Genomic DNA, 24159 nt, shown 5'->3' on the forward strand with positions numbered 1-24159 from the left:
AATGCAGATAGCAACTGAAGGCTCTTGTAATTGTGTCTGCATTTGGGAGTTATATGCTGATGTTGAATATTAAGAATTACACCATGGTTTCACTTCCTCTACAGCATTCTGACTGTAACTGGTATAAGAAAGAATACAGTAGGTCAGTATCCCAGTTGTTGCCTCTCAAGGAACTTTCCATGTCCATTTATCATTGTGTTTCTTAATTGTCGAGGTTAGATGGGGAAGTGCATTAAGCTTTCCCAGACCTACGAACTTAGGATATCAAAATATAGTATCCAGTCCTGGTTTACAGAAAGATTCAGCAAATTTGCCAGTCTTTTCATTATTAACGTGCTCTAACCCTCTGGTTTTGGAAGGCTATCTGTTGGTAAAAGGCCTGAACTCTTCATTTCTTTCACACACTGTCTGATTTATTTGTCGTGTGTGTGTGTCTGGTTTATGTGTACATTTCAGTAACTTTGTTCTCTCCACTTCTACATTTATGTGTACTCATTTCTTGATCTTCATGTGACAATCAGATTGGGGCAAAGACCAGACTTCCCTGCCATTTACACGGCATAAAACCCTCAATCTCACCAGTATGGCTACCAAAATTATAGGTTCACCTGAAACAAAGTGGATTGATGCCACTTCTGGAATTTACAGCTCAGAGAAAGCTTCAAATCTGTCAGTAACAACCGATTTCTCGGAAAGCCTTCAGAGTTCTGTAAGTATTTTGAGAAGTGTTAGTAATGGGTAGAGCAAAGCAACTATAGGAAGTGTGTTGGAGGTGGGGGAAGAATGTACTTTCTTTGAACAATTTTGATGCTATTTTAAAAGCATAGATAATTAATAAGGTAATTTATAGTAATGAGAGTAAAATATATCTTTGAAAATCATAAGGCATTGCTCATGAATAATTATGAGTAATAGTGAGTTATATAATGAAAATAATCTAAAGATCCCACAGTGGTCTTTTATAGGTGTTTCTTACCAACCGTTCATCATTATACCCATCTCTCAGATCGTTGTGAATGTGAAGAAGTTAATTATGTAGAATTATATGCTAAACTTTTCTATGCTTTCCTTAGTCTTTACTGGTAAAATAAGTATAGTAATTGTGTGCAGTTTAAAAACCTCATGAAACAGTTTTAGTTCTTGTGTGGGTGAATTTGATGGGTAGAATTACATATGTAGTTAAGAGATGCGCAGTTACATTAATTGATTAAAAGTAATTAGAATGTAAGCACTTTTCTAAGTATCAAAGTAATAATTAAATTTACATTTTCAAATAAATGTGCTTATATTGGCTCCCTAGATATAATTGTTGTTATCCCAAGATGCTTCCTTTTGCCTAACAAGGAGATTCTGCAACCTTGTATGAGAAAGGTTTAAATGCTAGAGGGTTCTATATGACTGTGTTGCTTACTCACAAACATAAAGCAAATGGACAAATGGTTATTTAGCCCATCATGTTTCTTGGAAAATTAACGACTGGTTGAACTTAAAGCCATTCATGCTTGCAGTTAGTCAGTAATTTTCCACAGCTCCTAAAAAACAATGAAAAAATTACATTTCTATTATATGTAAAAGGCTATAAGGAATATATTAATATCCTGAAAAGCTCATCCTGTTAGCAGATATGTTTACTGATGAGAAATGGATTATTTAAGCCCAGTGTCCAACTGGAGAGAATGTTAACTGCCATTTTTATCCTTTCTAGAATACTGAATCAAAAGAAATCAATGGAATTCGTGATGAAAGCAATACTTTTGAATCAAAAGGTAAACATTGCCTTAATAGCTTACATTTAAAATATAGGAAAAGTCACTGCACTCAAGTTCTGCTATTATAAAAATTAATATCTGTGAGTGAAAGCAAAACTGATCCAGTGCAAGTTGAAACTCAAAGGTTAGCACACAGATCCAATTGCAGCCAGGTGGAAAGGCGTTCAGTTCCAATGTTGAATAGTCCAGGAACTGCAAACAAAGCTTTGGCAGCCTCTGCAGGAGCCCTGAGCGCCTATGTGTCTAATTCAAATAAGAAAGACTGGTTTTCTGGAGGCCATCAGCCTTCTTGCTATGGTGGGCTGGCAAGGGGAATCTTAGTTAAATATGAAACAATGTGTGAGGTGTCCTTTTTCCCTTAATTGTTGTCAAAGGGTCAAGCTTGGAAGCACCTAGTAATAGGGAACTGCCAGTGGCAATAACGATTGTTAGGAAAAAAAATGCCCATTTGTAATGAAAAGCAGACATAGAGCATCTGGGGAAACTTTGTAGTATGGAGTTACCACTCCTTGCCTTCTCCTGTCCATCTACAAATAACTGAGCTACCACATTCTGTGTGCTGTGGCTTAGGCGGACAAAGTGAATAAGAAAGATCTGGTCCATATAGGCAGGGAGAAACCCAAAGAAGTTGAAGCTTCTCTTAGCAGGAAACTAGACTGCCAGGCACAGGGCTGGGTTTTCTCAGTGGTTTGGTGATTTTGAGTCTGCATTTGTCAATTCATAATATCTGATGTCAAAGTCAAACCAAGTTTATAAATTTCCCTTCTTTTATTGATTATTTATTTTTGTATTTAATTTATGATAGCTGGAAGTGACTCCGTTTGCTTTTTTCCTTTTTAAAGTTAATGGCTATAACATCTTGGAAACTAGAGCAAAATAGTTAGTGTCTGTTGTTCAGTTGTGTCGGATTCTTTACCACCCCATGGACTTAGCCCACCAAGCTTCTCTGTCCGTAGAACTCTCCTGGCAAGAATACTGGAGTGGGTTTCTAGTCCCTTCTCCCGGAGATCTTCTTGACCCAGGTCTCCCGCTCTGCAGGCAGATTCTTTACCTTCTGAGCTACTAGGGAAGCCTAGTTAAGAAGAATGTTTTAATTATAGCTTTTTAAAAAATTGTTCTCTGGATATTTTTTATTTTCTTGTTCTCCCCATTTTTTTAGTTCCTTTTCTAAAACTTCTATGTATTATGAAACTCTTAGTTACAAGCAATTCTCCTTGTACTTGAGAATTTGAATTGACTAGCCTAAGCAAAAAATTTTAATTTCTATTTCCCTAAAGCTGTGTGATCTGGTGTGGAAGATAGTACTTCAGCTTCTATGAAACTGTGATGCTAGCTGCTAAAATTTATTAATCAAAATATTAGTTCCTGTTACTAATTTGAACGTAGTTATAGACTACTAAAACTATGTGTGTCTTTGTGCATTGAGATAACCCCTATCTTCTATGGCTATCAGTTTTGTCACTTGAAAAATAATATTGCTACAGATTGGAAAAATGTATCAAGTATCATTTAGTTTTCCAGTGGTGAGAGATTAAAATGAATGACATGATATTGATATACTTTTTTGTTTTTTGTATTTTTCAACTAGCCTCTGAACCTATTTCTTTGAAAAACTTAAAAAGGCGATCACAGTTTTTTGAACAAGGTAAACTGCCAAGCTAACAATTCATGTACTTTCATGGAATTGTTCCCACTCTCCACTCTCTCCTGATAGTCTGTGGTGCTCGGCACTGAGCCTCTTCAATGCGGCCATCATTATGACCAAGCAACATAACCCATTTCCATTCTTTCCCTAGGGTCATCAGGCTTTTCTTACAGTTCATGGGTCTACCTCTGTGGTAATGGGTCTTTGCGTGTCCTTTGTATACCTCTGAAGTTTGTTTTTTTTTTTTTTTTTTTTTTGGTAATAAAAAAAAAAAACTGAGATGCTGTTTAAACACACACTTCTTGCCACTGGGTGACAGTGAGAAATGAGAAATTTCATGTATGTCTTACTGCTTCCTGTGAATTGCGTACTATTAGATTACACCAACATGCAATTGGCCAACTCCTAAAACATCAAATTTTGGGTTATGGAAAATGCTCTGAATAAAGAGCAGAATCACTGAGTGCTATTAGGATGATGACTTTGGAGTGTTACTAGGACTGCTATGTTGACTTTGAAGTAAGTTAAAAGTAAATTTTGGACTCACCCGTCAGCGAGTATGGTTTGACAGTCCCTCTGTTGGTGTAGTCGGGCAGTGCTGCTCACAGGGTGCTTGCATGTGGCTTTTCCTCCCATTCACGTTTGTCTCATGCTCTGTCTCATGGATGCAGTTTGAACGCTGTGTTTTGCAATCAAGAACCTAAAAGTAATATCCAACATTTGAGATGCAATGGCAGAGTCAATAGGGAGTGTGCTGTTGGTGTCTAAAATGTCACTGTTTCTTACTTTTAAGGTTATCCATAATATTTACAAACTTGTCTTATAACATGATGCTTACTGGATCTGTGTATTTTGTGTTAATCTCCTCCTAGGCACCTTTGATGAATTAAGATGTCTTTTCAACCATAAATAGAACTAGCTTACCAGCTATGCATGTGCAAGAGTTTATTTGTGTCAGTAGCCTTAGTGGGTTTGACATTTTTTGTTCAACTCCGATTTTTCTGTGGTAATTTAATTGAAACCATGTGATACTCCTAGTTCAAATTGGCTAAAATAAAGCAATTCCTTTTCTTTCTCCATTGTAATTTTCACTCACTTTTCCTCAACAGACTATTTTAGGGAAGAATATTTTCCTAAATCTCAAAAGCAGTTTTCTGAAAAATTTCATTGTGTAAGTGAATAATTTGACAGCTGAGGTTTCAGGAAAAATGAAAAAATACAGTACGAGAATGTATTTTATGAAATTGGCTTACATGTTTATAATCATTGTACCATATTCAGGCAAACACAGTTATGTAGGCCCCCTAAGAATAAAAAGAATGACCTTCTGCCCATGAGTTTACACATGAAGTCTGAATCTTTGTGTTTCAAATAATAGGCAAGCAAAGGGAAATATTTCATGAACATGTTTGTTGGTGACTTATTTCAGAAAAGTAGCTCATTGGCAGTAAACCCTGAAAAATGTGACTTACACCTGTCACAGTGTAATTGAATAGCAACGAGTAAAAAAATTGGGTTGAATAGATGTTGTAATATTTGAAATTCAATTTTTTCTATTAGGCCATGAGAATATTATTCACCCTGTTAATAAAAGAACCCTGAAACTCCTTAGAAATATACCTGTATCTCTGCCCTGGCACCTCAAGCTGGGCTATAACTTGGGCATTCACTGTTGATCTTTTTCACTGGCTTTGAATTCTGAAGATAAGTGACAAGCAGATGCAACTAAAGAGAGAAACTTACTGTTGTTTGAAAACAACTGATGTCACTTAGTATACTGGCATAGAACCAGCTTAGTGATACAACTTTCTGAAGGGAATTATTTCATGGAAATGAAGACTTACCTTGTTTTTTTATTCTTTCCTTGCCCACATGCTGTAACATAGGAAGCTCCGATTCTGTGGTTCCTGATGTAAGTAGTCTTCATTTGGTTTTGGAATAAACTAGGAGGCTTGGGTGGGGCTGAATTAGTGCACGGTAGCATCACTTATTGTTCCTTTAAGCTGTGTGAGAGTTTATCCAGGAATGACCTTTCCAATATGAAGAGACCCTTTTTTTAATTGAAGTATAGTTGACTTAGAATATTGTGTTCATTTCCAGTGTACAGCAGAGTGATTCCGTTATATGTACATATGCTCTTTTTTATATTTTGTCCATTATGATTTATTACAGGATATTGAATGTGGTTCTCTGTGCTATACAATGAGACCTTGTCATTTATCCATTCTATATAAAACACTGTGCATATTCTAATCCCAAACTCTGAATCCAGTCCTCACCCATTCCCCCGTCCCCCTCCCTGTTGCCAGCCAGGAGTCTGTTGTCTATGTTTGTGAATCTCTTTCTGTTTCTTAGGTGAGTTCCATTTGTGTTGAGACCTACTTTGAAATATAAAGCCCATTCTCCTTTGGTACAGCGTAGGCCAAGAGTGATCTGAATAATTCATGTATGCAAAAGTACTTCAGTAGATGACTTCATGAAGTAACGTATTCTTCTTGGTTTGCACCTCTTCTCTTTCGACCTGGCAGCTTCCAGTCCCAACCATCAGTGCCCCAAGTCGCTGGGCCTGGGATCCGGAGGAGGAGCGGAAGCGGCAGGAGAGATGGCAGAAGGAGCAGGACCGGCTGCTTCAGGTAGAGCAGAGCAGAGTGGATCCGCAGGAGCTACATTTGCTCTAAGAGCTCCTCCTGCTCAATGTCAACTGGTATTAAGAAGCAACTTCAAAAATGAAAAGCCGATAACCACATAATTAACAAATCTTTTGATATGTAGCATGTTTTGTATGAAATACTTTTCCTTTTTGAAAATTTCTGGAGTCATCCATTTTAAATTATTTATTAGTCCCTGGGTATATTTTTAGCCACCTTCATGGATCACAGCCTTGTCGTGCCCGAAAGGGCTTGCATAACTCAATGAAGCAATGAGCCATGCTGCGTCGGGCCACCCAAGGCGTATGGGTCACAGTGAAGAGTTCTGACAAAATCTGGTCCACTGGAGGAGAAAATGGCAACCCACTCCACTGTTCTTGCCTGGAGAACCCCATGGACAGTCTGAAAAGGCAAAAAGATATGATGCCAGAAGATGAGCCCCCCAGATTGGAAGGTGTTCAATATGCTACTGAGGAAGAGCTGAGGACAATTACTAATAGCTCTGGAAAGAATGACGCGGCTGGGCCAGAGTGGAAGCAGTGCTCAGTTGTGGATATGTTTGGTGGTGAAAGTAAAGTCCAATGCTGTAAAGAACAATATTGCAAAAAAAAAAAAACAATATTGCATAGGAACCTGGAAGGTTAGATTCATGAATCAAATTAAGTTGGATGTGGTCAAGTAAGAGACAGCAAGAGTGAACTTCAACATCTTAAGAGTCAGCAAACTAAAATGGATGGGAATGGGTGAATTTAATTCAGATGATCATTATATGTACTACTGTGGGCAAGAATCCCTTAGAAGAAATGGAGTAGCTCTCATAGTCAACAAAAGAGTCTGAAATGCAGTGCTTGGAGGCAACCTCAAAAATGACAGAATGATCTTGATTCGTCTCTAAGGCACACTATTCAACATTATAATATTCCAAGTCTGTGCCCCAACCATTGAGGCCAAAGAAGCTGAAGTTGACCATTTCTATGAAGACCTACAAGACCTTTTACAACTAACACAAAAAACAGATGTCCTTTTCATCATAGGGGGTTATAATGCAAAAGTAGGAAGTCAAGAGATACCTGGAGTAACAGACATGTTTGGAGTATAAAATGAAGCAGAGCAAAGGATTACAGAGTTTTGCCAAAGAGAACACACTGGTCATAGCAAACACCCTCTTCCAACAAACCAAGAGATGACTCTACACATGGACGTCACCAGTTGGTTAATACTGAAATCAGATTGATTGTATTCTTTGTAGCCAAAGATGGAGAAGCTCTATATAGTCAGCAAAAACAAGACCAGGAGCTGAGTGTGGCTCACAGATCGTGAGCTCTTTATTGCAAAATTCAGACTTAAATTGAAGAAAGTAGGGAAAACCACTGGGTCATTCAGGTATGACCTAAATCAAATCCCTTAAGATGATATAGTGGAGGTGACAAATAGATTCAAGGGATTAGATCTGACAGAGTGTCTGAAGAACTATGAACAGAGGTTCATAACATTGTGGAGGAGGCAGTGACCAAAACCATCCCAAAGCAAAAGAAATGTAAGAAGGCAAACAGGTTGTCTGAGGAGACTTCACAAACAGCTGAGAAAAGAAGAGAAGTGAAAAGCAAGGGAAAAAGGGAAAGATACATCCAAATGAATGCAGAGTTCCGGAGAATAGCAGGGAGAGATGAGAAGGCCTTCATTAGTGAACAATGCAGAGAAATAGAGGAAACAATAGGATGGGAAAGACTAGAGATCTTTTCAAGAAAATTGAAGATACCAAGGGAACATTTCATGCAAAGATGGGCACATTAAAGGACAGAAATGGTATGGACCTCTAACAGAAGCAGAACAGAACTATACAAAAAAGATCTTAATGACCCAGATGACCATGATGGTGTGGTTACTCACCTAGAGCCAGACATTCTAGAGTGTGAAGTTAGGTGGGTCCTAGGAAGCATTACTACAAGCAAAGCTAGTGGAGGTGACAGAATTCCAGCTGAGCTGTTTCAAATCCTAAAAGATGATGCTGTGAAAGTGCTGCACTCAGTATGCCAGCAAATTTGGAAAATTCAGCAGCACCACAGGACTGGAAAAGATCAGTCTTCATTCCAATCTCAAATAGGGGCAAAGCTACTGTACAGTTGTGCTTATTTGACATTCTAGCAAGGTTATGCTCAAAATCCGTCAAGATAGGCTTCAGCAGTACGTGAACCAAGAACTTCCAAATGTACAAGCTCAGTTTCAAAGAGGCAGAGGAACTGGAGATCAAATTGCCAACATTTGTTGGATCATGGAGAAAGCAAGGGAGTCCCAGAAAAACATCTACTGCTTCATCGACTACACAAAAGCCTTTGACTACATGGATCACAACCAACTGTGGAAAATTCTTAAAGAGATGGGAATACCAAACCACCATACCTGTCTCCTGAGAAACCTGTATGCAGACCAAGAAGCAACATTTAGAACCATACATGGACCAACGGACTGGTTCAAAATTGGGAAAGGAGTACAAAAAGCCTATATATTGTCACCCTTCTTATTTCACTTGTATGTAGAGTATATCATATGAAATGCTGGGCTGGATAAATCACAAGTTGTAATCAAGATTGCCAGGAGAAATATCAGTAACCTCAGATATACAGATGATACTACTCTAATGGCAGAAAGTGAAGAGGAACAAAAAAGTCTCTTGATGAAAGTGAGAGAGGACAGTAAGAAAGCTGGCTTGAAATTCAGCATTTAAAAAACTAAGATCATGGCATCCAGTTCCATTGCTTCATGGCAAATGGAAAAAGTGGAAGCAGTGACTTCCCTCGCAGGGGTCTTTCCTTATAGCTCAGTCAGTAAGGAATCTGCCTGCAGTGCAGGAGGCCCACGTTCAATTTCTGGGTCAGGAAGATCCCCTGGAGAAGGAAATGGCAACCCACTCCAGTATTCTTGCCAGAAGACTCGCATGGAGAGAAGAGCCTGGCAGGCTACAGCCCATGGGGTCTCTAGAGTCGGACGGACACGAGTTAGCGACTACACCACCACCACCACCAGAGACAGACTTTATTTTCTTGGGCTTCAAAATCACTGTGGATGGTGACTGCAGTCATGAAATTAAAAAATGCTTGCTCCTTGGAAAGAAGGCTGTGACAAACCTAGGCAGCATATTAAAAAGCAGAGACATCACTTTGCTGACAAAGGTCTGTATAGTCAAAGCTATGGTTTTTCCAGTAGTCATGTATGGATGTGAGAGTTGGAACATAAAGAAGGCTGAGTGCTGAAGAATTGGTGCTTTGAATTGTGATGATGCAGAAGACTCTTCAGAAACTTTTGTACTGTAAGACGATCAAACCAGACAATGCTAAAGGAAATTAACCCTGAATGTCCGTTGGAAGGACTGATGCTGAAACTGAAGCTCCGATACTTTGGCCACCTAATGCAAAGAGCTGACTCATTGGAAAAGACCCTGATGCTGGGAAAGACTGCAGGCAAAAAGTGAAGTGTGTGGCAGAGGATGAGATGGTTAGATAACATTACCAACTCAATGAACATGAACTTCAGCAAACTCTGGGAGATAGTGGAGGACAAAGAAACCTGGAGACCCCTGTCTGTGGGGTTGCAAAGAGTCAAACATGACTTAGCAATTGAACAACAAGTATTTTTAGACAATGTAGCACCATCATTTTGTGGCTTTACTTACTCATGAGAGGTCTATAGATTTGTAAGGGCCTACCCGCATACACTGTACGCTTGGTCTATTGCAGAGTAATTCAGTGCCCCTTCCAGTTAGCTGGGGGCTTCCATGAATTACAGCCGTGGGAAAAGGTGGATGTGGGTTCAGTTCCCAATGTCTACTCTTCCCTATCTGCATTTTAGCTCAATATGAGCTATTTTCTACTTTAGTGATGCAAATCTGATTGGTTAAATCAATGTCTCTGTCTTAAAATACGGAGGTAGAGGGTAGAACGGGCCAAAATCCAAATAAGGGATTGTTTAATATCGTTAGCATATTAATTAATTAATATGCCATCTCATCTTATAGGAAAAATATCAACGAGAACAGGAAAAACTGAGGGAAGAGTGGCAGAGGGCTAAGCAGGAGGCTGAGAGAGAGAATTCCAAGTACTTGAATGAGGTAGTGTTGGATCATGTCGTCTTCTTTCTTCCCTGCCTTGTTGCGGAAAGCGCCTGTAAAATGGAACTACCCCATTTCACGTGGTTTTGGTCACACATTCACTTATGTCACTCTCTCAATGTACCGGGCTATGGTTTGTCACAGTTTTGCTTTGACGTTTCAGCCTTTCTCCTAATTGCTCTGCTGTGTCACTAAGCAATCCTGTCAGTAGACTTTAAGTGTGTCTTCCTCTTCTGTGTTACAACTCCACTCCCCACATGTGATTTTGTCCGTGATAAAACTCTTTATTTTTTTTTGAACATTTTAAATTAAAGCATATTATTGTCTTAGTTTCTTCCATACAACAATGTGATTGAGCTATAAAACTATATGTATTATTTCAAGTGGAATTCTGGGCCAACTACAATAAGTATCATTTAAAGCTGAATATAGGCATGTCTTTGTGGAATGATAGAAATGCACAGATTTAGGCGGGTTTCTCTTCTCCCTGGTCATGTAGGAACTGATGGTCCTGAACTCAAACAGAATTTCTCTGATGGCCCGGGAGCCTGCCCTGGCCACCAGGGGTGAGGAGTCCAAGTCTCCTGACAAGGAAGGAACCCGGGCAGAGGAAAAGATGAGGTACCAGCAGCAGGAGGAAGACGCGAATGAGGACCAAAGGAAGAAGCTGCAGGAACAGCTCACTCTTGAGAGAGAGAGGAAGGAGCAGCCGTATCAGGAAGAGCAGCAACAGAAGCGGCGTGAGGCGGAAGAGCAGAAGCGCCAGGCAGAGAAAGAGAGGGAAACTTCCATCAAAATATACCAGTACAGAAGGTCTGTCTCCACGGCCAGAGGGCACGTGTGGGTTTTCAGTTGTCTTGGCTTAGTTGAATGGATACAGCCATATCCATTCCCTGCTTCAGAGGCACCTACTTGGTCCTCTTGCTCCCCACCGTCCATCCTTTACACAGGGGAACCCAGGCAGAGTGAACCCTTTCCATTGTCCGTCTGAGCTTGTCACCTGACTTCCTGCTCCGAGTTCCCCTGGTGCTCCCTGTCATATTACAACATCATCCAACATCCTCACCAAAGCCCAGGCAGCTTGGGTGAGCTGCATCTTGGCTTTCTGGTCTACCCCGCTGCCTACCACTCTTCACCTCACTTGGTTGCTTCCAGTCACAGTGGCCTCCTTTTCCTTCCATAAAAATGTCCAGTTTATTCTGCCCTGAGACTTTCACATTTTCTAGTCCCTGTATCTGGAGAAGGCTTCCCTTACATGCTTGTGTGGCTCAGCCATCTTCTTTAAGTCTCTGCTCCTATATCACCTTGTCAGACTTTGCACAATACCTCACCTGAAATACATGCCTCTTCCCTCACCCTTTCTTTCCAGTATGCACTTGCCTGCTTTACATTATGCATATATTTACTCCTCTGTTAACCTGCCCATCCTACTAAAATGTATTAAGAGGCCAATAAGTTTATTTTGTTTACCAGCCCAGGCCTGGAATAGTACTGAAACATAGCAGGCAATTAGTGTATGTTTGCAGGATGAATGAATTGCAAATGTCTATTGATGGTAGTGGGTCTCTGTTTTCTTTAGAGATGGATTAAAATACTTCTGTTTGTTTAGTTTTCAACTCAAAGACCATTCTGAGAAAGAGGCTATCATAACATTATTTTGATATTAATTTCTTGAACTCTGAGAAGGCATTAAGTTCTAACATTTTGACCATAAACTCCTTTTCCATCTTTTAGGCCTATTGATTCCTATGACATACCAAAGAGAGAGGAAGAATCTTCAGGTTTGCTTCCTAGTGACAGGTGTGTAGAACTTTACTTGTAATTTGGTGGGAGTAATTGGCTTCAGATGAGTATCTGAGGGCTTGTGTAAGTGTTTCGTAGGACTAAGTTAACACTTGCTCTTTTATGGGATACAAAGATATCCTGCTGATTGATCTTTGTATCAGTTGGCTTTTGCTGTATAACCAACTATCCCTAAACTTAGTGACGTGATTATGATTTTGTGGGTCAGCATTTTGGACTAGACTCAGTCACTGGTTCTTTTAGTTGACTGGATTCCTAGTGTATCTACCACCAGTTTACTAAGCAATTCTGCTTTGGGAGTTGACTGGCTGTCAGCTGGGGCAATGAGAGCAACTGGGCCATGTGTCTTTCAACATCCAGCAAGCCAGTACAGTTTCTTCCACATGTGGCTAGACAGGGAAAAGAGAGAGAATTAAAGAGAGGAAGTATGCAAGGCAGTTTGTAGTCTAAGATCTGACCTGGCACACCATTGCTCTGCCACATTTTGTTACCTAAAGTCACAAGCCCAGCCCAAGTTCACAGAGAGGAGAAGAACCCTACCTCTGTGGGAGGAGCCACAACGCTAACAGAAGGGACAGAGAAAAAGTGTGTTCGTTTTTACAATCTACCTGGAGCTTTATTTTAAAGGAGTTATAAGCAATAGCGTGAGTTTACTGAACGTTCCATTCGGACATCTGAAATGAACCTTGTAGACTTTTTCTTAGTTTGATGAGAACTGGTCAGTTTCAGGGAATGAAGATCGGATTTCAGATACCTGAAAAGTTATACATATCCTAAAACATTAAATTTGATATTTTAAAGTAGTTTTAAAAATGCTTTGCACTCTTGAGATCATTTAGGACTTCTGAAAAGTCTGTATTTATCTGTTATATGACTATTAATTTGTGATTTCACAGCTAAAATTTCTTTAGCAAGTTTATCTTAGAGATAGGGGAAGACTCATCTTTATACACGACCAGGATGACTGAATAGGACTCAAGACTAGTAAGGGAAAAGAAAAGGAATATACACAAAGGTAGTAATGAGCTGACATTAAGCTAGAAAAAATTTCTAGTGATGGATGACCTTATTTACAGTCATTGTTTCTGAATAACTTTAGATCATTAAAATGTGTATCTTTCTTTTTTAAAGATATGATTTATTTATATATTTAAGTAAGTCTCATGTATGTAGCTCATTACCTTGAGAAAATAATTAGATTGCTGAGAAAGGAAACTTAAGGAATCCCAGAAAATAGGAAATATTCTAGGCAGTTGTGATAAAGCACGCCCTAGAGGCATTAAGGAGTATAGCTAGACATCATGCATTAAAAGCATTTTCTTCTGTGTTAATGCAAATGAAACCATTCATCAATGTTGCTAACAGTTATGATACATTTTGTGTTGCACATAATTATATGCTGTATTAATATGTTATAAATGTGCATATATATATATATGATAATGCACATTATATATTATTATTTGTTATTATTACTAGTATTTGAAATTGTGCCCAGAAAGGGAGAATGAGATGAGCATGTATTAATATATAGACCCAAGTTTACCATCACAGAATCAGGCCGTTTCAGAAGTTGCCGATGCCAGTGTGCTCCGGCACCTCTTTGGAATGCTAAGACGGCATTTGATGAGTTACTGTGTCAGAGTAGGACCCTAAGGCCCCTAAGTTGACTTCTTAACCCTTGGGAGCATGGAGGAAGCATTGACAGTCTGATGTTAGGCTGTCTGATAATAGATGCTTCATATGGCCTGGTAAGATTGATATCTGGTAGAGAAGAGGGTCAGAGTATTCAAGTCATTCCAAAAAGTCATAGGATTTCAGTCATCAAACGGAGAGGATTGTCACATGCTTCTGTCTGTGTCTAGCATCATGCTCTTTTCTCTTTAGAGATGTCACCATTTTCTGCTAGTTTGTACAACATGAAGAATTCCTTGATATGAAAATAAATACGGGTCTCAACAGACATGGAAAATAAATCAACTGCTTTAAAAATAATCTTTTTGCTGTTCTTACTTCATAAATATGAAAAGACTGTTCTTCATGAGATATATGTAGTAATATGTTCTATGTTTTAGGAATAAATCCAGATCTACTACTGAATTGGACGATTTCCCCACAAATAAAAATGGTAAATGTGAATTTTTTTCAAAATTCTTCAGCATGACTGCTTAGCTATGCTATCACACCCTATGATTACTATTTTTAAGGTCAAGACATTTCAGGTTCATTAAGATTACATATTTGAAATACTACGGAATTCTAGAATTTACATATCAGAGCAGAATTATCTTGTGCTTATTTTGGCTTTAGTTTATAATGGAGGGAGTACTGCAAGATTAAAATGATTATAGATACCTTAGAAATTATGTGAAAAATTTGCAAAGTGATGCTAATACCGTTTGGTAATAGTGGATTTTATTTTGCCCCCAAGAATTGGGACAGTAATTTTCTGCAGCAAACCAGGAAATTGTATATAAACCTGAACCTGGACATGTAAATGACAAGATGGCAAAAAACTCAAAATGATGATTTCACTAACTTGGCAAAAGCAATTTGGAACCTGATATTTTTAGTATAACGTGAATTTCTGGACCATAGATCACTGAGGTTATGTAACTAAGGGAAGAAAACTAACCAGAAATACCATTTTAAGCAGAGTTTGCCTACCAGGCTTTGAGTTAGGAAGGTGTTGGTCAGTTATGTAAATGACTGAAGATCCAGCTGTAGGGTGAGGTGGAAGTGACGGACATGCCCATTTAAGTGGAAGACTACTCCCCCATTCCAGTTTGTCACCGCCATATGGGAAGATACAAACTTGTGATTGCCAACTCTTTTATTGAAAAACAGAAGTAAAAAAAAAAAGTCTGAATTTTTATTTTAAGGAATTTTGACCAGGAAGTTTGACCAGGAATTTAAAAAATTGTGTAACCTGCTGTGAGCCAAACAATATCCACAGGCCCCAGTGGTCTGATGGCAGCTAGTTTACAACCTTGAGTTAAAGCTTGTAGAATTTGTAGTTTCTAGTAGGTTTCATGATCACCCCCTTTCTCTTAACACAGGGAACCTTTCATTATCTGGTCCTAGTTTAAACTGTTTGGCCTATTGTTTTCCCCATAAGGGTCCCTTAACTATAACCAAACTATTCTCTCATTTTCCAACTTATCAGATGCTTTCTGATCTGGCTCCTCTGGTCTTACCTGTTTGGATTTCCAGTTTCTTCTCCCCTGTGCCCCGAGGTCACCATTAAAATAAAAGTTTAAGTACTTTCATCTGCCATGAAACATTTTTAACATACAGTGATCATATTCTCATTTGAAAGTAAACACATGACCTGTTAGTAATAACAAGTATGACTCTCGGAAATAGTCTTCTTAATATTTGTGACTTGTGTTATTGATCTGGCTATTTTTGTACATATATTTTCTCCCCTGAATAGCACACAGTAGATGTTATCAAATATTTTGTTGGAAAACTTGGTTATTCCAGTAAGGCATCTTTAAAATAGAAAACATTTTATTCTAAATCTGACCAAATTGATAAGATGCGTGTATGTACCAATGTAAACATAGATGTGTATAAGAAATTTTTGGTGGCCTTGCTCATTGCTTCCTGGAAGATAAACTATGGCAGAGTGAATTTTGAAAGAAAGACAATAGCCATGAATCTGGAGAGCAAATGAAAAATCCTTAGGTGAAATTTCCTAATCCAAGTTAAAATGGGGAGGTTCCCTCAAAATTATGGATGTTTTACTCAAATCAGGAATTTATCAGCAAATTTAAGGAGACAAAACTTTTTATTCTAAAGGATAAAACCTGACTTAATTGTCATTCATAAATTCAACATCCAAACTACCAGTCTGTCAGTTCTCTTAAAAGAGATACAAGTCCAAAAAAAAAAAAGAGAGATACAAGTCTGATAACATTCCTTAGCCATCATTTGGATTACTTGGCTATTTTTCAGTTTCACAAAAGCCATTTCAGTGATTGAGTATGCTGTCATTCCTATGGTCTGGTCATGACTTATTCTGTGACTTAACATCATGAAGACTTGCACCATGTCAACTGGAAAGAAAAGAAAGTGAAAATTGCTCGGTTGTGTCCGACTCTTTGCGACTCCATGGACTATATAGTCCATGGAGTTCTCCAGGCCAGAATAATGGAGTGGGTAGCCGTTCCCTTCTCCAGGAGATCTTCTCAACCCAGGGATTGAACCCAGGTCTCCCACATTGCAGGCGGATTCTTTACCATCTGAGTCACCAGGAGAGCCCCTTGCCAGCTGGAGGTATATGCCTTTATGTCTTGGCTCTCTCCCCAGGGTGAGTGTACATTTTTTGAAAGAATAGAAAGCCCTGTTCCCTTGCAGAATTATCACAGCAAGCATTCAGTGAGCAGGTGCTTGACTAATTTTAATTCAGGAAGGAAGGAAATAATGGAAGAGAAACTTTCTGGGTGAGCAGTTTGTCATTTAATACTGCTGAAATCAAGACCAAGACCTTTTTAGGCAGCTTCTTAGTTTTCCCCAGTGTCCCCCTGATATGCCTCTGGGACTGGAATTGGAATTTCCAGGGACAGGAGAGTCTGTTGCTTCATCTTCTGAGGCAGCAGTCTCATTGAGAATTGATAATGTGAGCCTGTGTGCCCACTGTCACTTTCTTTTTTTGGATCTACTGTATTTGGAGATTTATCTACTATCCTTGTTTTTAATGCACTAATCCTGCAGCTTTCGATATTTTTAATTTAGGAAGCAATAGATACGCAGACCGAAGTGGGAACAGTAGCTCATCACAGAAGAGCTCGAAGAAGGAACCAGCGCCATCAGGAGCTGAGTTGGAGAGACAGCAAATCCTCCAAGAAATGAGGAAGAGAACCTCCCTTTATGACGACAACAGCTGGATCCGACAGCGCAGTTCCAGTGTCAACAAAGAGCCTATTTGTCTGCCGGGGATTATGAGAAGGTGTGAGACATCTTTGGAATGATTTCCCTTTCTGTACTGATGTGCAGATATTTAATTTCTAGGCGTGCTGGCTACTTTGGATGAAAGAGATGTCATCGTTTCTTCTCTTACATAAGATTTTGTGAGAGAGAGAGAAGCAGAACCAATGTCATTGGGCACTTGACCCGGAGCACTGATTAGTGGCAGACCCATGGCAGGCAGTTTATCTACATCATCTCACTTCATCCGGGAAGAGTGTCTTGAGGCAGGAGTGGTAATTCTGCTTTTCCACAAAGAAGCTGTGGCTTGAGTAAGGAATGCATGCAGACAAAACCACGTGGCTAGGAGGTTGCAAGGCTGGATGTGGAGTTCTGATGTGTGATTCCAGGCATTTAAATAATTGACGGGCTTAGTGCTTCCTTGAATGATGATTTTAAAAAAATGAAGCCTCTGTTTCTAATAAGATAACGGTTAGATTGGAATTATGAAAATGGTGTTCACAAAGTGTGGAAACCTGGTATTTGCAACTTTAAGGAAAATATGTAGATAGAAATTAATTGCAGATGAGAGGATGAACTTAGCAGAGGTATCTGGGGTAAATGAATACTGAAGCTACTTTTGTTCATTATTTCCACTGCTGATAAGCTGATGAATCCTTTCTGTGTTTCAGAGGTGAATCTCTGGATAACCTGGATTCCCCAAGAACCAATTCTTGGCGACAGTCCCCTGGGCTCAGTCAGCCGTCAGGAGTCTATGCCTCTTCTTCCGTCCAGGACTTCCGTCACCCCCCACCTCAGCTGCTGTCCACATCAAACCGTGCCTACATGCGGAACCCCTCCTCCAGCATCCCCCCTCCCTCAGCCGGCTCTGTGAAGACCACCGCCCCATCCCCCACACCGCGCAGCCATTCCCCTGCGGCTCAGCAGCCAGGCTCCCAGCCACGCAACAGGTGAGGCCCTTAGCGTTTTCCTTTTTCTTTCTTTAGACTTGAGGGGTAGTTTTCATTAAAAGTTTCCCCAGATCTCATCCAAGCATTCCAACGAAAAAGAAAAACAAGGCTTTTTGAACGTGTCACATTTAGTGTTCCTTTCCCAGATCAATTCAGAAGGCTTCCTTAATGCCTTTCCATGGCAACCCAAGGGTATTTATGGATGTCTTATGAAGCCATGGAGGCCTTTAAAATGTTATGACTCTGCCACTGTCTCATTTACTTGGGCCTGTTGTCAGTGTCTCAAATGCAGACAGACCTAAATAGATTCCCAGCTGTGGAATCATAAAAACGTACAGTAGCTTGTGAATGCATGGCAAAGTGATGAGTAAAAGCAGTACTCTAAAATGTTGGACTGTTTTAATGGGACTGTAATATACACTCATTTTATAGAGACTGAGTGTAAAGGACATTGTAACCTAGCCCCATCATCTGTGGAACTTTGTGCAAGCTGGCTTTAAAAATTCTCAAGTTATTTATTGCATTTGGGGCTTTTGATTTCTAAAACCATTGCTTGTCTCTTATCTGGCTGGTCAGCATCTTGCTGAGATTACTTCAACTGAATCCTGCAGGGCATATGCTGTGGGAACTGTGAGCGTTAGAGTGGTGGGTCTTGTTTTTTGATATGGAGTAGAGCTCAGACATCAACATGTGTTGGGGTTTTAGGTCTGTGTAGCTTCTCCACAGATCCCTGAGGCTTCATGAAACCACATCTAGCAGTGTTTCTGCTGAGACCTGAAGGGAACTCTCCCAGCCTGTAACGCCGATGAAATACTGAAAAGTAGAAACACAACGATTAATATTGAGATTTTTTTAAAGCTATCAACTAAAGGATTTCATTCAGAGAAGATATTTTTATTCCAGCTATAATGTGTCTCAGGGAGTTTGAATTGAGGGAAGGAGTGATGAAGATTCACGGTAAATTTGGAAGGAAGAACAGAATCAGGGGAAGGCAGAGGAGAGAGTACTTACTTAAGTACTCCGTAAGTGAGTGTTTACTTACTGAGAATCCTGCCCTTGGAAAGCAGAAAGGAGACAGGGCTGTGGGTTTCTCTGCCCTGAAAAGGTCTCTCTCTAGAGTACAAGGTGCTCGAACATGGGACATTCAACAGCAGCACCCTTTGCAGTGACACTGAAGTGCTGTGCCCATCCTGCGGGATGCAGAGATAAGTAACCTTCACCTTCCTGCCTGGGAGAGGAGATAAGACTTGTAAACAAAGCAAAGCAGAGACTCACCATGCCTGTCTGAATGCTAGCTGGAGTAGTTTTCATGTCATTCTTCGCAGAGGCAGTCCAGTAAGCCAGAGGCATTAAGGAAAGCACTAAGGAAATGCTTCTGTTTAACTAGATTATTGGGTGAATGAGAAGGAGGTTGACAAAGTAAGGGTGAGATGATAGGTTTAATAGACTTGCAGTGCCTCTTGGAAGTAGCTGGGGATGCTCTTTTAGTGGCAGTAAGCAAAGAACATGATAAGGGATGTGCTTCGGTGGCTTTACCTGGATCAGAAGGGCATGAGAACCTTGCTGAGGACAGATGTGGCCTAAGGGAGATAGCAGAATGGACCGATGACAGAAATCGTTCATTTCTGTAACTAGGTGTCAAGGGTACCAGAGCCATTGTGGAGATCCTTCAAGGTACAGTATAATTGAGCCATAATTGGTTGGCTGGTGAAAGCTTTCCTCCCGTGGATATATAAAGACTTTCATAAAGGATGGTTCGTGTTAATACAGGAATGTGGTTTTTAGATGAGAGGTTTGAAACAGATGAAAGCCTCCCTCCCATTCTCATCCTTCGTCTAGGTCGGTCAGTGGGAAGCGAGTGTGCTCCTTCTGTCATAACATTCTGGGCAAAGGAGCCGCCATGATCATCGAGTCCCTGGGTCTTTGTTATCATTTGCATTGTTTTAAGGTGAGACTAAGCCAAACAGCCTGCAGACCTGCAACGCTTTGCTTGGAGAGCGCATGGCTTCTTTCAGCGCTGGGTGTGGACCCGCCACTAACAAGCTAGGTGCTGCCTCCGTCGTCTGCACTGCCCTTGGAATCACAAATGGCCTCCTCCTGCTGCTGCCTCCTCACACCTTGACCCTGGGGGCACCATGCGCTTCCTATCTCCAACCTAAGATTCTATAAGTAAAGTTTACAGTGCATAAATGCTTCCTCTAACATGCTGCTATGATTATTAACAGCATGGGGATGTAAATTATGAGTTGTTCAGAAACCTAGCTTTCAATAGGGAGAATGTGAAAGAAATTACATTGTAAATATTTTTACAGTTGCAGCTAAGGGGTTCTTACACATAAGAAAGAAGTAAGGCTATATAACTGCCTTATTTTGCAGTATCTGTCTTTAGAGACACAGTTATTTGATTCTTGAACTTGTGTTGGGCCAGAGAGAGAACTTCTGGTTGTTGATCCTGGCGTCCTGCAGAGCTCAACTTGTTTTAAGCTTGTCTGACTCTGGCTCGGGTTGTTCCCTGACATAACAGAATGAGTCAGAATTATTAGTGTTTGAGCATGTGGAGCCAAAATACCCAGCCATGGGTATTTTGGGAAAGCACCATGTGTGAACACTCATGGGGATGCCCGGATGGCCCACTCCAGGGCAGAGAGCCAGAACCTAGTCTTCTTGCCCTTGGCCAGTTGCTTCCCATGGTGCTTAATCCTGTCCATCCTCTGGGAGAAAGGAAGCGTTTGCTTCTTTAAGCCAATCAATGAATCATGTCTACTCTTTTGGTATAGTTAGAATGAAATCTTGGCTCTTAAAATTGGCTTTATGAATTCTTTCATGTCTCATCCAGCAGGCTTCATTTTAACCTAATTATCTTTTGGCCTTTTTTTTTTCCCCCTTTGCTGAAATGTCTCTAAGCACTTAGAAACTGCATTTTATTTTGCTCATTTTATTCCCCCACCCTGGGAGTGTTCCCAAGGGTTCTTAAGCTAAGTGTGGGTGTTCCCTGTTGTTTTTGTTTGTCTCCCAGTGTGTGGCCTGCGAGCGTGACCTCGGAGGCTCTTCCTCAGGAGCCGAAGTCAGAATCCGAAACAACCAACTGTACTGCAACGACTGCTATCTCAGATTCAAATGTAAGAGAGCAAATCAGGGAGAAAATTTCTTGTCTTTTACAGAGAGCACGGGTTCCCATGTACTTCCCTGAACCTCCGACCAGCTCCTCTTCCAGCTCTCTGCCCTAGAGCTCCAGGCTTTAGGAATCTCACTCTGTCCCCTTCAAAGAGGGTCCGGTGAAGGGGTCAGTGGGTCAGTTCTCAGGTTCCAGCTCCATGGGGTTGGGTGTGGGGCCGAGGACCTGGAGATGGATGCCAACTGGGGAGTCAGGACAATGTTCAGTGCAGTTCAGTCTGCTCAGGGTCCGGAGAAATTTCTAATGACTCAAGGGTGCAAATCAAGTCAGTTAAAAGGAGTCTTCTGTACAGCCTCTCATCTGTTGCTTGGCTAAGGATTGGCCCCTCATAGTTTTAGCTGATTTCTATTATTTACCAATGTGGGTCTGATTATGTGATTTAGAATATGACCAACTTAAAGACTGTGGTTTAAAAGGAGAATAAAGTGTAGTCTGTATATGTTTGTTACGATATAATCATATCCTGTCAACATGGACAGTAGTTTAAAAAGAGAGCATTAATTCTGATTGCATAGTCTTTCAGCGTCATTTTTGAAAAAACTGGGTTTTTAAAAAACTTCACATGCTATTTTGTGTCGAAGCATGTTTTTGCCTGTAAGTGTGCTATAAAATATCGGATAGCATAATTGGATCGCCTGTTGTTTATAGCTACATAAAGACTACCATTCCTCCTTTTTATATTTTGAGCCTTGATGCTGGTAACATGTGTTTCTTCCTTATTGTGAAAGGGTGTTGGTTACAAGTGGTATCAGCAAAACCATATGCTTTTGAGCTCTGAGGTATTTATGTGGCCTTTCTGTGAAGAGTGCTTTGGAAATGGCATCAGCCCAGTCAACTCTCTCTTATCTGTCAGCGTGTTTTGAGCCTTCTTTTGCCATTGGTCCAGGCCATTCCTGGATGCCAGCACTGAGGCTGGAGACTGTCAAGGCTGGGCATGAAATGGGGGGAGTGTGTGTATGTGTGTGAGCTTTCCTCTCTTTAGTTCAAATTCCAAAGCCAAATATAATTGATTTTTGGAATCAACGTGGAAAAACTGCCCATGCCTTTTCTCTCCTCCAGGACAAATAACAGAGAGTTGAGTGTAACTTGTTTCTGTATCAGCAGTTAATTTTTACTCCCATTTTTGCAAAGAAAAGACTTGTGAACCCAGACTTTGTGGGTTTGCCTAGCTTTATCCTAAGTGAGTAACAGAGTTCTTCTTTCTACCTCATGGGGTCATTCTCTGAGCCATTCCTACTATGAATCCCAGTGGCAATATTCGAGTGTTTCTGAATCTAAGTGCTTTTCTTTCTTCTCTCCTTGCCTGATCAGCTGGACGGCCAACCGCCATGTGATGTCAGCCTCCACCCGAAAGCCCTGCTGCAGATAGAGGAAGAGGTGGTTGCCGCTGATATAGATCTATAAACACATGTTGTAACATCCTTTCGCTCTGTTTTTTTAAAAAGAATAACACTTTTTCTGACCTCTTTAGATTACATCAGAGCATTATAGTCTTGGTAGAACCTGTATTTTTGTTGTTTATTTATAAGACGGTAATGATGTGTGGCAAAAAGTGCAGTATTTCCTTTTTGAATTCAGCATCATAAAAGCACAGGAAAAAACAAGAACTTAAAAAAAAATTTTTTTTGAGGCTGATAATGATCTGATTGACTTTCTAAGCGGTGTTTTGAAGAGGGTTATTTTATTGTTTTTTTTAAAACTCTGAAACATTATTTGAAATAGTTAATATAAATATGTAATGGCATTTGCTTTGTTTATTATAAAATATACTAAATTAATGCAGAGCCATATGGAAAATTTTACTAAAATCCACTTCCAAATTTGCTTTGCATATCCTTCTTTTCATTTATGTAATATTATGGTTAATTTTTTTTTTTTTTTAGCTTATGTAACATTTTATTTGTTTGATGAGGGAGCTCTATTTTCTTCACCAGAATTGTTGCTAAGCAGTTCTCAGTAGAAAGCTGCTTCTTTTCATTCATGAAAATTATCATGGTTTGTATGCCAGAAGTTTTCTTCAGAAACTAGTGAGCCTTTCTGTACAACTGCATTTGTAAATAAAGCTTGATGCATTTAAGGAGTGTTTCCTTTTCTTTGTGTATCTGTGTTTGTCTGCCTTCCAAGGCTTTTAATTATGTTTCAGTGTGTGGCTTTTCTGATACTAAATTTTATTTTTAGCATCTTTGTTGTTGCTACTGATGCTAAGTCCCTTCAGTCATGTCTGACTCTGTGCGACCCCATAGACGGCAGCCCACCACGCTCCCCTGCCCCTGGGATTCTCCAGGCGAGAATACTGGAGTGGGTTGTCATTTCCTTCTCCAATGCATGCATGCATGCTAAGTCACTTCAGTCGTGTCCGACTCTGTGCGACCCTATGGACAGCAGCCCTCCAGGCTCCTCTGTCTGTCCACAGGATTCTCCAGGCAAGAGTACTGGAGTTGGTTGCCATTTCCTTCTCCCTTTAGCATCTTTACCGAGGTATAAATTGATATACAATAAAATGCACAAATGTAAACTGTACAGTGACAAGTTTGACATGTGTATACCTATGAAACTATAACTGTAATTGTGATATTGTTTCTTCTGAAAAATTTTAACAAGAAACTTTGTTTTTGATGGAAAGTTGCTTTTGAATGCAATATGTTTTTATGGTAAGAGGTGAAGTGAATGATGAATTGTTGAATGATTCGCAGTGAATCTTTACCTATTCTTTTGCTCCTTTGGTAATAAGAGGAGATTATTTTTGAACATATATAGGGCAAAAATATAGACTAATGTTTTAGAAATGTGGCATGAGAGTGCAAGAATATTGAACTTTAGCATGTGTCAAGCAAAAGTATAAACTTACTTGAATCCTTCATAGTGATGAAACTAGAATTGATAATTCTGGGATATGAGAACAGTACTGAGATACATTAGAAATATATAACTTCATGGAGGGGAAAGGTATGTACCCAAAGAATTCTAGCGCCTGATAGAAATGACCAGGGCTATGAGAGAAATCCAACGTGTAAGAATCCATGAGACATTTGCACTAAGGGAGTTGAAGCAGCTTTGTGGCGGAGTTATTTGAATTTCATTTTTAGAGTCGATATAATCTTCGCAGATAGAGCATGATGAAGGAACAAAATA

At 40.0% G+C, this 24159-nt stretch overlaps 1 protein-coding gene across 6 annotated transcripts in view; it reads left to right on the forward strand.

Annotated features, from left to right (window-relative positions):
• Positions 1 to 23104, forward strand: part of LMO7 (LIM domain 7) — a 212263-nt gene extending 189159 nt beyond the window's left edge. For 2 of the 6 annotated variants that reach the window (XM_061133687.1, XM_061133684.1), the window contains 14 exons: positions 603 to 709; positions 1706 to 1766; positions 3358 to 3414; positions 5301 to 5326; positions 5943 to 6047; positions 10075 to 10167; positions 10667 to 10980; positions 11902 to 11967; positions 14046 to 14098; positions 16711 to 16924; positions 17574 to 17852; positions 19692 to 19800; positions 20869 to 20971; positions 22339 to 23104. In XM_061133687.1, coding sequence (XP_060989670.1) covers positions 603 to 709; positions 1706 to 1766; positions 3358 to 3414; positions 5301 to 5326; positions 5943 to 6047; positions 10075 to 10167; positions 10667 to 10980; positions 11902 to 11967; positions 14046 to 14098; positions 16711 to 16924; positions 17574 to 17852; positions 19692 to 19800; positions 20869 to 20971; positions 22339 to 22361 — 1610 coding nt within the window. In that variant the 3' untranslated portion in view covers positions 22362 to 23104. Of the gene's footprint in view, positions 1 to 521; positions 710 to 1705; positions 1767 to 3357; positions 3415 to 5300; positions 5327 to 5942; positions 6048 to 10074; positions 10168 to 10666; positions 10981 to 11901; positions 11968 to 14045; positions 14099 to 16710; positions 16925 to 17573; positions 17853 to 19691; positions 19801 to 20868; positions 20972 to 22338 lie in introns of all 6 variants that reach the window. The other 4 variants (XM_061133686.1, XM_061133682.1, XM_061133683.1 and 1 more) reach the window with 3 other exon arrangements.
• The last annotated feature ends 1055 nt before the right edge of the window (positions 23105 to 24159 follow it).

Source organism: Dama dama, chromosome 30 (genome assembly GCF_033118175.1).
Source record: "Dama dama isolate Ldn47 chromosome 30, ASM3311817v1, whole genome shotgun sequence".
NCBI lineage: Eukaryota > Metazoa > Chordata > Mammalia > Artiodactyla > Cervidae > Dama > Dama dama.